The following is a 14,763-nucleotide window of genomic DNA, read 5'->3' on the forward strand; positions in this document are numbered from 1 at the left end:
TGTCAATATTGGGCTTGCGGATCATGTGGGTACTATGGTACTCCTTGATGTGTGTGTATGACCATGTCGGTCAGCCACCACCGAAGACCAATTTTGACCCAGGAAAAACCCTGGATATGATCATGCGCATCTAGTCAGTAAATCTGGTTCCTTGATTACAGCTAAATTGCCATCACCTGCTTTCAAATGGAGCGGCATTTAATAGACAGAGCCGTAGTTCACTGACAAGGTACACAATATCGCGTTCTTTATCGAAGGCGATTCATCTGGGATAATGAACGCGATATTGCGTAGCTTGTCAGTGATCTACGGCTCTGTCAATTAAATGCTGCTCCATTTGAAAGCAGGTGATGGCGATTTAGCTGTAATCAAGGAACCAGATTTACTGACTAGATGCGCATGATCATATCAAAATATATATCTCCCATCCCTATAACCATGATACTTAAAATAACTATCGAGTTGTTTTGCTGCTCACTGTGTTTCTGATACCAAAATTTTATGTCATCCGCAGCTCTTAATGGTGCTTTAGTGTCTTTTCAGAGAAGCAACACGTACGGTTCGCAAGTGCGCACCCAAGTTTGGAAGACATCGTTCCCATCATCCAACGTACCGAACTCTGTCAATCGAACCCATTTGGGCACCAAAAGTGCTAGTGTGAAAGCCCCATTAATGTCTAAGTACTGACTGGAAGCAACATTCACTACTGACCCAATATGTAAACTATATATAAAGCTTAAATTAAAAACAGCCAGGGATGTCATACAAATATTGAAAGACTGCCGGCTTATCAGCTTTACTCACCGGTCATCGATGCTGTTCTGGTAGTAAATGTGAAGCAGTTTGTCTTTGATCCAGGAGATCTGCTTGGCTGCCTCTTTGCCGGCCTCCGCCTGTAAGGCGTACTTCTTATAGATCTGAGCAAGACCCATCATAGCCTCCTTACGGACCCGCCACTGCAAGATAACACAACGGGAAGCCCTACTCAGTGAGATTATGTTGCTCTGGTGTAAAAATTATTCGGCAAGAGCCAATATTAATAAATCAACTTGGTCAGCAGCCCATGTAAGATAGAAAACAGATATTTTATAGGTACATGATGTTATGTTGTGTGTGTGTTTCTTTTTTATCTGAAGCAAAATATACTTTAAATATTAGTGTACTCTAATAAGAGAACGAACTAATCAACCCATAATGCACTACATGTGATGGGTGTCGGAAAGATTTTTAGATGCATTTTAAAAAAGGTCTCTTATGCTCACAAACGCTGCATTTATTTGATCAAAAACACAGCAAAAACTGTAATATTGTGAAATATTATAACAGTTAAGAATAAATGTTTTCAATTTTAATATATTTGAAAAAGTAAATTATTCCTGTGATGCAAAGCTGAATTTTCAGCATCATTGCTCCAGTCTTCAGTGTCACATGATCCTTCAGAAATCACTCTAATATGCTGATTTGTTGCTCAAGCAACATTTCTTATTATTATAAATGTTGAAATCAGTTGTGCTGCTTAATATTTTTGTGTAATCAGTGATACATTTTTTTTCAGGATTATCCGAAAAATAAAAAGTTCAAAAGAAAAGCATGTATTTAAAATAGAAATGTTTTGTAATCATTACAAAAAAAGTATTCATTTCTTTCAAGAAAAAAAAAAAAAAAAAAAAAAGTACTTCCTGACCCCAAACTTTTGAACTGGCTTGCATTCATAAAAGCATCCCTACCATGACAACTCCAATGTTGCCTAGATGGGCAGTTTACTAAAATTTGGAAAAGTGCTACAGAAAAAAAGAAAAAAGAACAAAAAGAAAAAAGGGAGACATTAGTGACTGTAGTCACATTTTGCCTCAGCATGAATATGTCAAAGAAACGGCTGCTTTTGAGGTTTTACCAAGACATAAAAATGATAGAACATCCACTTAGATAAAGCTGAAGCTGAAAACCCTGATATGACAGTTCCTGCATAAAACCACATCTTACGTATGGCAAGCAGAAGCAAACGAGGTGTAATAGGACAAGATGGAGATACACCTTGAATACTGCGGTGTTATTTGTCCAGAAACACAGAGGGGCCTTCAATTAAATTCCTCCCTAAAAGCATTTTGAAAAGGCTGAGGAATGGTTATATGTGAGTTATAGTCCAATTTATATTATTCCATCCCCTCGAGCTCGGGTGGCTAAAGGAGACTGCTGATTAAATTATAGTGAGAAGAAATGGAGCGTGCCTGGAAAGAAACAAGAAGCTAATGTATTCCAGCTCGGCTCTGCCCTGAATGCGGTGATGTCAGTCTCTGGTTCATTTGGGGTACTAATGGGAGAAAAGGCCCTAAGATGCATGAAATAAAATGACTGCAGCACTAATAAAGAATGTTTAAGAGACAGCAAACAAACAAGCATTAAGAGAGCCTGGCACATACCCTCTTATCCAGAGTCCTCTCCCTCACAAAGTTCAGCAGGTGATCATTGACGAGAGAGAGATCCTTTTTGGAAGCTGTCACAATGGACACAATGACATCGTGTCGAATTGCCTCCTCTGGATCATGTGACCTTACTTTCAAATACTCTGCAGGAGAAAAAAAATATGTACAATTTGTTGTATTATGCATATGCATCACTTTCATTGTGTCATGCATTCAATATATAAAAAAAAACTGGATTGCATTTAAATAAATGTGAAGTACATTTTATACATACCAACACTAGTATATTTATGAAAACACAAAGAAATATAAATTCAATAAATTAGACAAAGGTCTGCAGAAGATTATGGTGACTACTTTCTTGAAAAATTTGGTTTACTTTGGTTGCATTATCCTAAAAAAAACCTAAACAGCAAATTGTCATTTTTCTTATTTTATTTAGGATAATCTCTTTACTTTAAAACAACGCGATGAACTGTGCACAATAAGACCAAAAACATGTATTAAGAAAGTAAAGAGGGTCAATTTCAGTTTCATGTGGACTTTTATGCTCAGTTGTGAAATATAATGGTAGTCAAAGTTAGAAGGGAAACAGTTTGTACCTGTGAGATCTTTTGCCAGGTCTGGATGGTTCATCAAGCAATGGCTGGCAAACTTAACACATTCCAGTCGAACAGGGACATGGATGTCATTAAACCTAAGAAACCACAGAAAACGCATATGGTCAAAATCTTTCAGCTTGGTCTTGCTGTTGAATTTTTTCTTAGTTTGTGTACACAGAGATACAGGTAATTGGACGTGTTGTACGTGAGTTGTACCTCCCAAGGTAGCATTGCCAGAGAGGTTTGTTCTGTGAAGCGAGCTCTGAATCCTTCGCACCAAACATCTTGGCCAGGAGCTTCACAACTTGCAGGCGCTCATCATTATCGTTGCTCTACAAAACACACATGGTGATATAACTGCAGAAAGCGAGGCCTGTGGCCATTAATTACAGCACAAAGATTGAATGAACTCATTTAGTTGATTTAGCCTCATCGTCATTGTGCTTTGCATAAAAACAAAAGAATAAAGGCATGAGGTTAAATACGGTACATGGGACAGGCAGCACCTAACAGACCGATAACATTCATTCACACACAAATGGCAAACTCAACCTGCTTTTGTCAAAATGTATACAAGTTTAATAACATGGCCAACACATAAAGTAATCGCCTTCGCTACTTTTTGAAAAATGCTAACTGTGCTTTCAGGCCATGCTGGATTAAATCTCATGTGAAAGAAAACGAAAGAAAGGATTGAAAACTCGGCTGAAGTGTAATCATTTTTATGCAACGTGTCAGCATTTTTTCGCTCAGGAATGATATATCCATTTATTAGAAACCCCTAACTTTTAAGCAGAAAAATTTACATTTATTACCTTTCAGTTAACTCACAAACAACTGAAGCAAGTTTTCCATTGTCATAACAACACAATAGCCCCTTTCACACTGAGATTCTGGATAATAGATGGGTAATGTGCCCTGGCAATTGTTCCCGGATCGTTAGATTTTGGTTCATTCACACTGTCAATGGTTTTCCGGAACGATCCAGCTTTAGTGCGGATAGTGAGGAGCTAACTGATCTTTGCTTCATAACAGTTTGCACATATTTTTTCATGGTGAACGTTGATCTGCCTTCAAAACACCCAGTAACGTGCATCATCACTATGACACACCCTTTACGGCATTGGTTCTGGCTTTTGTTCACAGGGACTTAATGTACAGTACTGGACGATTTTGCACAAACTGTTTCCCAGTACCACTTAAAGAGTTGCATTCACACCGAGAGTGTGTACTAGGACGTGACTTAAGCCGGTCGACAGCGATGTCATTTGTGCACGGCTTTCAGCAACGTTAACAAAGAAGAACAACGTTAACAATAGGAAGATGGAGGACGCTGTGATCAGAGCGGTGTTTTTCTTGTGTCTCGCGGGTTTCACAATAATGAACATGGAATGTCGACGTATACGTAAAGCGATTGAAAGAACGGAAAGGAGGACTAACAACAACTTGCAGTGCTACATTTGCTACAAGTGCCTGCACTTCAGCGTCCGTATATTTATTGCTGTTCATCATACTTATGAAATAAGTTGACACAATGTTTACAGTATGTTACACTGCATTTTAAATGATGGTGGGTGAGGGAGTTTTCGAACTCGTCTGGCCAATCAATGTATACTTACGTCACGTGTAGTACCAGTTGTGCTGGTTAGACCCTGCCCCGGAAAAGGAGCTAATTTGGTTCTCGAAAAAGGCAGTCCGGTACTAAAATCGCACCCAGTTCCTGCAGTACGAAAACGCCCAAAAGTGAGTAGTTCCACAATTAGTTCTGGTACTATGAAAAGGTTCCTGCGGTGCGAAAGAACCTAATGTTACTAGGTCCCCAACGAAGGATCAATCCCGGGACGTGTTTGCATTCACACAGAAGGCAATCCGGCAATGTTATGGCAATTTTACAGGACACAACTGGCAGTGTGAAAGGGGCTAATGTCAGGTAAGCCACTGAAGGGCAGAATTTATTTGGCCATTAAAACACCATGTGTGTCATCAGGTTCTGACCACAATTAATATACTCAAGGTTTTGAAGAGGTCTTTCACCCCCACAGGCTGCAAAAAATGTCATAAACAAGGCACTGCTTCCATGGTGTTGTGAGATATTAATCATGAGCTATCACAGATGTCTAGGAGAAGGGGTCTTCAACTAAAATTGCTTAAGGTGCAGTAATAAACCCTCTTCACCTGCCGCGGTCCGGAGAATAATTTGCCTAAAAACATGAATTGATTGTTTTTGCCAGACCGTAAAAATCACGATTTTACACTGTAACAAGCATGATTTTCAGTTCAGAAGGTTTTCACTTTTCACAAAAACAAAAAGTTTTATAAAATTATACTTTTTTTTTTTTTTTAAGAAAATTGAGTCACAAGTATCAATTAATATAAACAATTATCATCCATTACAAGTTTTTAATTACCTCAGATTATTCTTTAATAAACAATGAGTATGTCATCAGGTGTTTTGTCAATGGCCAGGGCAGGGCTCCAAACAAAAAAATCGGGTAAGGAGCCATTGGCTCATATAAGAAAAAAACTTAGGAGCCAAATAATTTTTTTAGGTGCCACAGAATAAACGTGTTTTATTTATTTTACGATTATTATTATTTACTTATTTACATTTCAACATTTCAATCATACTGTCATGTGTTTATGTCTCATCTTTTCTTGACTTTATCAGCATTTTAATCCATCTTGTAGATGACCTGGGAACTAAGGTTCACTTAAAGTGGGAACTAAATGTCTTTTCCAGCTTGAAATCTACAGTCACAAAGAATTGTTCAGTACACAGAATCTGTACCAGTATCATGGAGCATAAGCATCACTTGGCCACTGAGTGTAGCTTGGGCTCCTCCTACATGAAACTTTTCAGTAAGTTGTACTGTAGGATCTCTTATAAAATAGCCTACCTTTTGATGTTAATTCATTTTCATTATGTACTATATTAGTAAAGAGAAAGATTAAATGGGTTCACTTGCCCTTGAACTGAGGCGCTAAAGCGACCGCGCCTGCCCCATTAAGGAGCGCCAAAACTGTTTTATTTTAAAGCTGGTACTTTTTATTAAAAAGTTACAAAGCACAGAGCTTTTTGCGATGACTGGACGGCAGTTGCACTTCAACTAATGAAGTTCACGCATTAAAAGAACACAGACCAAGATCTTGTTTAGAAGAAGCCATATATTAGTAATTATTATAAACGAGAATTGTTAACGATATTGCCAATACTCACACAGCTGACAGCTTTACCTGTTCTAGTTTGTTCAAGTTGTGTATTTTCTGCACTTTCCCTTCTTACGTCTCTGTCATTTCTCTCTCGCTGCACAGCGGAGCCGCGTTTATCAGACTGTGTGCGTCAGCACTGATGTGCGGCAGAGATGAGGACTGTCTGAAACTCTCTGTTTCCACTAAAACTTTAATGCGCATCGTCTCAGTTTAATACGTGAACATTTTTGATCGCAAAACAATTAGGAAAAAAAGGCATTACATTCAAATTTTTAAGTTATAACATGTAAATATATACCCAGATAGCAATAACACTCGGGCTGATTCTGGCTGAAATGCGTCTCTGTCGGTTCAGTCTCGGCATCCGTGAGAAGATAATGGGCCAGAGCCGCGCCGACTCTACAAAACACTTCTGGCAGACAGACGGCTTTTTCTCTATGGGCCGATCTCGGCTGAAAGCTGTTGTACACGCGGCAGGTCCACACTCGGTGTAGTTGTGTGTATTAACCTTCGGCCCGAGTTCGTTTTATCACAGACGAGGCGCTGCTAGAATGAAGCAAATCATCCGCCTGAGAAAACTTTCGGCGGGTAGTCGCCAGCGGCGACCTCAGCAAAAACGTCACTCGCAAATTAATATTTATGGTCGCAAATGCGACTGTTTTAGTCGCAGTTTGGAGCCCTGGCCAGGGCCAATACCAAGAAAGCTGGAGGGCCAATGGCTGATGTAATGTAAATAATAAAAATGTAAGGATTCCTGGATTCAATTTGAGTATTCGAATATAAAAAAATCCTTGATTGCATTTTGCCCATGTCGAGTAACCGGAAAGTGGCGAATTCCACAGACGGGAATCCATGAAATGCATTATTAGACCGTTTTCTAAGGCTGCAAGATATATTAAACCCATTTAAAAATCATAATAAAGCATAATACTTTTGTGAATTCAAAAACGCTATGATTTAATTAAATAATTATTTGAGATGCAGGTTTAATATATGCGCTTTAATTATTTACATGCCTGTAAGTTATGTATGTGCGGCTCTGTTCACAGTAAATGCTGCTCCACACAAACTGCTATCATTTACATGTGTGGAGCATCTCAAACTCCATCTCTGCAGATTGTTGTTAGTTTGTTTGTTTGTTTTTTAAACGCAATGTGCGCCATTACATCAGATTTGTAAGGCACAGTAAATCATTTAGAAACCTACGCCAACACAGAATACATCATTATCTTTCTAAATATGCTAACTGTTCATAGCGACTTCAAAATAAAAGCTCAAACCCTCACTCTGAGTTACACGTTTTGATGTCCACATATGTCATAAAGAAACGGCCAAATATTATAGAATATTGTTTAGTCAATATTAAACAAGGATTAGATCGCTCTTAAAGTGTAAAAACAATGATCAGGCCATTGGGGCCTATGCAGGCCTTTGATATAATGCATAATGTACATTAGTTCTGTTGTTTATAATACATTATGTATTTTTACAGTTTTTTTTTCCCAATAAAACCATGATTACTTGCTTCCAATTATTATTGCCTCACTGCTACTATATTATATAATTTAAGTCATTTAAAGGTTATTGCTTGCTTAGATCTGTTTTTATTACATCAAAATAAATTGTATTATAATTATCAGAGTACTTGATTAATCGTCAGAATAATTCACTGATCGATTAACAAAATAATCGTTAATGACAGCCCAAGTACATAACATTTAAAAAAAATAAACAATATATATATATATATAAATTTAATGCCAATATCAAGCAAGCAGAGGATGATATAATGTATATAATACTTTAAAAATGAACTTAAAAAAAAAAAAAAAAAAAAACCCAAAAAAAATCAATCACATGCTGAGCAAAAAAAAATATATATTTTTTTTAGTGGCTAGTGTGATTAAGTAAAAGGGCCAATGGCTGATATACCGAATATAATCATTTAAATAATAATAATAATAATAATAATAATAATAACAACATTAATAATAATATAACATAGTAAATGAAATCCAAAATAAATAAATAAAACTGGCTCACTATTTACATAAAATATTTTGAAAACAGGCATTATGCATTCATAATGCCTGAACTGAAAAACTTGATCATTATTAAAGCAATCATGCGTTCTTTACACAAGCAAAATGTTTCTCTAATATCACTAAAGACGACCAAATGCCATGTATCATCACCAACCCATCTTACCTTGAGCTTGAACTCCAGCTGCGGCAGGACAGACAGCAGTAGATGGCTGTCGATGTTGTAGAGCTCCAGGATTAGGTCAAAGACATGTTCTGACAGATCACTGACTGAAGTCTTCCCCAGCATCAGCACCTGGTTGAAGAACTGATAGACACCAAACTGTACATCAAACACTGGCATCCTTTAGTGTCTACCGCACGGCACTGGAAAACGGCATCCCTTTAAACCACTGCATAACCGTCTGGCATCAGCATTTAATAAGGCATAGATTAAATATAAGTTTGAGAAAGCTGGTATTAGATCAAAATTAAAAAGTAAGTGGATTCATCTATGGGCGGGAGAGGCCATCTTCAACAGAGCGCTTGTACAGAGTAGAAAGTAAATCAGGCTTTGCTGATCTATTAGAGTTATTGAGAAGGATTCTCCTCCACACTTATTCTCACTATCTCTAGTGCTTTTAATGAGCACTGCAGGGAATAAAGTTCATAGCATAACAGCGTTGCATGCTCCTGCGGATGTTACTGATGAATGTGTTTAAGCTCAACATGCTGTTTGAGCATAAAAAAGACACTCTTGATCTCCGGTTAACGTTGCAAACCTCAACGAGTTTTCAAAAGCAAAAGGTCTGGAGTCAAATCATGGGGTTTCTTTTGGGATTATTCATGATTTATATAAATGAGAAGACCTTTCTTGTACCTTTGTAACTCTGCATGATTTTGGCACAGCCGACGAGAGGTAGGGTGTACATTCTATGTAAATTTAACTATAATATATCATGTTTACTCACGTTGGTAATGTATGGCTCTATGGCCTGAGCAGTTCTCTTCAGCAAGGCTTTAGCCAGATCGTATGCTTGCTTGTTGAGGTTCTGTAAGATAAGATGGAGAAATTAAAAAGTTATATTTTTGTTTTATGTAAATCTCATGAAACATGTCAAGACACAAACACTAAATAAAATGAAACCTGTGTTAAGACTTGTTTTGATTTACTATAAATAATATAAAATAACAAAAAAAAAAAAAAAAAAAAAAAAAAATTTAAAAGGCATTTTTTGGCCTTATGAAAGAGATATGATATTCTGTTTGTCATATTTCTGTTTTGCATAAAACTGAAAAACATTGGGTACATCCTATACTGTATTCAAAAATGATCTGATATTAACTTTTGCATTGGGGTTGCCAAACTACAGAAAATGAAAATAAGGGACAACTGTGATTCTTTTTAAAAATGACAGTGAATTTAACGGTTAAAGACTGTAAAAAAGCTACAGTAAAAACCTGTTAAATGGTTAATGGTAAATTCTCCTACTATATATGGTGAAAAACTGTATTGGACATTACATGTAATTTTACAATAATATACCATTTTTTGGATGTGGAAAAATACCGTATAATTTACAGTAAGTAACTGTAAACTGACAATCCCAGAATTCCCTGCATTACATTTCAAATTTTATGTATTTTTTTTCTTATCAGTTTTGTAGATTAGGGTATTGTGTGTTACACCTAATGTTGTTAAATGCAGGGCTCCAAACAAAAAAATCGGGTAAGGAGCCATTGGCTCCTATAAGAAAAAAACTTAGGAGCCAAATAATTTTTTTAGGTGCCACAGAATAAACGTGTTTTATTTATTTAACGATTGTTACTATTTATTTATTTACATTTCAACATTTCAATCATACTGTCATGTGTTTATGTCTCATCTTTTCTTGACTTTATCAGCATTTTAATCCATCTTGTAGATGACCTGGGAACTAAAGTTCACTTAAAGTGGGAACTAAATGTCTTTTCCAGCTTGAAATCTACAGTCACAAAGAATTGTTCAGTACACAGAATCTGTACCAGTATCATGGAGCAAGCATCACTTGGCCACTGAGTGTAGCTTGTGCTCCTCCTACATGAGACATTTCAGTAAGTTGTACTGTAGGCTCTCTTATAAAATAGCCTACCTTTTGATGTTAATTCATGTTCATTATGTACTATATTAGTAAAGAGAAAGATTAAATGGGTTCACTTGCCCTCGAACTGAGGCGCTAAAGCGACCGCGCCTGCCCCATTAAAGAGCGCCAAAACTGTATTGTTTGAATTTCGTTATGAATTCGGAATAATTTTAAAGCTGGTACTTTTTATTAAAAAGTGACAAAGCACAGAGCTTTTTGCGATGACTGGACGGCAGTTGCACTTCAAATAATGAAGTTCACGCATTAAAAGAACACAGACCAAGATTTTGTTTAGAAGAAGCCATATTAGTAATTATTATAAACGAGAATTGTTAACGATATCGCCAATATCCACACAGCTGACAGCTTTACCTGTTATAGTTTGTTCAAGTTGTGCTGTATTTTCTGCACTTTCCCTTCTTCCGTCTCCGTCATTTCTCTACAGCCTCAAACCCTATCCTCCCACAAAAAACTTTATGCGCAACCACTCATGTGCGGCAGAGATGAGAACTGTCTGAAACTCTCTTTTTCCACTAAAACTTTGATGCGCATCGTCTCAGTTTAATACGTGAACATAACAAAAGATTTGATCGCAAAACAATTAGGAAAAAATGCATTACATTCAAATTTTTAAGTTATAACGTGTAAATATATACCCAGATACCAATAACACTCGGGCTGATTCTGGCTGAAATGCGTCTCTGTCGGTTCAGTCTAGGCATCGGTGAAAAGATAATGGGCCAGAGCCGCGCCGACTCTACAAAACACTTCTGGCGGACAGATGGCTTTTTCTCTATGGGCCGATCTCGGCTGAAAGCTGTTGTACACGCGGCAGGTCCACACTCGGTGTAGTTGTGTGTATTAACCTTCGGCCCGAGTTCGTTTTATCACAGACGGGGCGCTGCTAGAATTAAGCAAATCATCCGCCGGAGAAAACTTTTTTAGCGGTTAAATCCTGAGCTTTCGGCGGGTAGTCGCCAGTGGCGACCTCAGCAAAAACATCACTCGCAAATTAATATTTATGGTCGCAAATAAAAATATTATATAAAAATATAAAAACACTTTAAATGAATGTTTATTGCATTATTTCAGTTTCATGCATGTTACCATGATGGTGTGCAGTGTTTGTGTGTATTTTTTAACGGTAAAATTCCTGCAACCACAGCTTTTACAGAATTTTTTACAGTGCACATAGAGTGTCATTTCCGTGTCTACAGTCAATTATGTGTATAAAAGTTTCTCAGAAAGAATCGCATTTGTTTTACTTAACCTATGTACAATTATTCTAAAAATAAAGTTTAATGTCATACAAAAAAAAAGTCATGCATGTTATACACAAAGCATCGGCCTGAGTAAATTTGACCACTTTATAATTGTGACTGCACAAGTGGTGTAGTAATTTAGGAGGTGAATATACTGTGAAATTACATAGAATACTGCATAAAATTTGAAAGTATAACAACTGAACATCTATGAAACTGCAATGAATAAACCTTTTTTTTTTTTTTTTTTTTTTAAACAATGACATTTTTAATTTTGTACTAAAATGTTATTGCAATCATGTAGCCTATGAATTCATGAAAATGAAAATTTTTCAATTAAAGAGAACTTGGGAGTGTGTGGGCTGATTTTGGTGCTTGAATTTGTTCTTCAATATAAATGAGGTCCAGGTTTAAGAATATGCCAGAAGTTACAAATTTAAAAATGTGTAATGTTGTTTCTCTATTTAACAACATTAACTTAAAGATGTCTTCCCTCAGGTAGATTGCATGTTTTCTTGCCTAGCTGGATGTTGTGCTTATGATCAATAATCACGTTCTTTGCATTCACCCAAACTGATTTGGCAAAATCAAAACATGGATGGTGAAGGGGATTCTGCAAGGTCTTAAAGCCTTCCTTGAGTGGCTTCATTCGCAATTCAAACAATGATTTGTGCAAAAAGAATGATTAATTTGTTATTTGTATGGTCTAGATGGTCATACAGCGTATGCCTACGAATACGGGACAAACTGCATTCCGTATAGCTTTCATACAGAACGCTTCTCTGATGCCTTAAATACGGTACAATTCCATATTATATGGAACAGTTGGCAACCCTATTTTGCATGGATTTTATTGAAAAGATCTTAAGCTTATGTAACCAGAAGTTTAAGATATATGAATATGCTTTTAAGATTTTATTGAAAAGAGTTTAGGCTCATGTAACCAGAAGTTTTAAGATTTACGAATATGCTTTTAAGTTTTTCATGCCTCATGGGTTTACGTCATCTTAACAAGCAAAGCAATTCAACAATTTCACGGTGTGTCTGTGAAACATTGAGGTACCATCTTAGCAGTTTTGTGCGTGCATGAACATCATGGCAACATACAACACAAAGTAACACTTAATGTAACACGTAAATGCACATCACTAATGTAAATCAAGCAAGCTAGTATGTATAGGCCACAAAGTGTTGGCGAAATAACACATTAGCGAACCAGATGGAATAATATGGATTTTTTCCAGAAAATTTCTTGCACAAAATAATTCAAGGACTTTCAAGGAACTGTATCTATGTATGTTTATTTTCAAAAACTTTCCAGGGCCTTGAAATTTTTTTTTCAGATTCACAAACTTTCAAGGATTTCAAGGACCCGTGGGAACCCTGAACACATTATGGTAGTATTTTTGTACTGACTTTAAAATAAAAACCAACAAGTAAAACATTTTACAATTTAAATCATGCAATTAACTTTTTTAAATATGCATTAAACAAAAACATTATTAAGTTAACTTCAAACAAAACTAAACATAGGAGGCTAAAGTTCTGCTAAATGCTGCATTGTCCCACCCACATTAAAATGAATGTCATAAAATTTAAATGTAATGTACAATTATATGCCTGTTCATAAGTAATGACTTCTTAAATGTCTCTGCAATGCAAGTTATGTACACTATTAAAGACATGTTATTATAGGCCAGGCTTCAAATGCAACATAAGTACATAATATCCCTCTGTCTCTCTAAATAAAGCATACATATATACATACATACATACATATATATATATATATACATATACATATATATATATAGATATATATATATATATATATATATATATATATATATATATATATATATATATATATATATATAGGGCTGTCAAATGATTAATCACATCCAAAATAAAAGTTTTGTTTACATAATATATGTATGTGTACAGGGTATATTTATTATGTATATATAAATACACACACATAAATTATATATTTAGAAAATATTTACATGTATATACATTTATATATTTATATTCTTATATTTTATATTATATATAAATATATTTAATATATAAACATAACATATTCTTCTTAAATATATACATGCATGTGTGTGTATTTATATATACATAATAAATATACACAGTATACACACATAAAAAATCTAAACAAAACTTTAATCACAGAATTCATTAATATTAATTAATAACTTTACATGTCTAATATATAAGTTTTATTTTAGATTTTTATTTACACTTATTTATTTTTTCCTTGGATGGACCAGGATATTTTTTTTTTGTGTGTGTGAAATTGAAGTTTATTAGTTCTCTTTACCTTGTGTGCTGGGACCAGGTTAACCAGAACAGTATCCAGGAGTTCCTGTGAGACAGAGTCACCCTCACAGACTATTGAGCTCATGAGATCCACCATATGCATGTGGACTTTCTGGTTGTGTCCATTGCTAAAAAGAAAAAAGTCATGGTAAACACAAGAACTGACCTAAAATCAGGTGCATCAGGCAGTCAAAGTGAAGGAGTGGAAGATGGGAAGCAAATGTAATAGGGCAGAGAAAACAGAAATACTTCTGTGTTTTTCCATTTACACATGAGAGCTGAGCACTGCAGTGTCCTGCTCATAGAGGACATTTCCAACTGAGTGAACATCACTGGCTGAGATGAATCGCCCCCAAATGAAATGAAGGGTTTCCACCTGGGTTTCGCACACATCATTGTCATCGGACAGAATGCAGGGAAATAATATCAGCGAGCAGGAGGCTGACAGATCATTAGGACATAAAAAATAGGCTGCAGCTTCACATTTACATCTCAAACAGAAAACAGTACACCAAGGAGATGCTTTACTGTATTATGACAGTCTCTATTGCAAGAATCACTGATGAGCTCTCCAACCAAATGGCAGCACTATTATGGGTCTATAAAAAGAACTAGAAGATACATATCAAACAACAATATTTTTGGTGATATAAAATTAGCCAATATCGTCAATAAAACAATTTAAATGGCAATGAAGCAATATCTGAATCATCACTCAAAAGTTACCAGTTTAAAATGGATTAAAAAGTTTTCATTTTATATTTCAAATCATCATTTTATAATTTAAAGTT

At 35.7% G+C, this 14,763-nt stretch overlaps 1 protein-coding gene across 3 annotated transcripts in view; it reads right to left on the reverse strand.

Annotated features, from left to right (window-relative positions):
- Window positions 1–14,763, reverse strand: part of LOC109061588 (sister chromatid cohesion protein PDS5 homolog B-like) — a 41,545-nt gene that overhangs the window by 20,741 nt on the left and 6,041 nt on the right. For all 3 annotated transcript variants that reach the window (XM_042771427.1, XM_042771428.1, XM_042771429.1), the window contains exons 6-12: window positions 13,974–14,100; window positions 9,228–9,308; window positions 8,444–8,584; window positions 3,242–3,357; window positions 3,026–3,120; window positions 2,421–2,566; window positions 805–956 (exon numbers count right to left, since the gene is read on the reverse strand). In XM_042771427.1, coding sequence (XP_042627361.1) covers window positions 805–956; window positions 2,421–2,566; window positions 3,026–3,120; window positions 3,242–3,357; window positions 8,444–8,584; window positions 9,228–9,308; window positions 13,974–14,100 — 858 coding nt within the window. The remainder of the gene's footprint in view (window positions 1–804; window positions 957–2,420; window positions 2,567–3,025; window positions 3,121–3,241; window positions 3,358–8,443; window positions 8,585–9,227; window positions 9,309–13,973; window positions 14,101–14,763) is intronic.

The sequence above is a fragment of the Cyprinus carpio genome, chromosome A15 (assembly GCF_018340385.1).
Source record: "Cyprinus carpio isolate SPL01 chromosome A15, ASM1834038v1, whole genome shotgun sequence".
Taxonomy (NCBI): domain Eukaryota; kingdom Metazoa; phylum Chordata; class Actinopteri; order Cypriniformes; family Cyprinidae; genus Cyprinus; species Cyprinus carpio.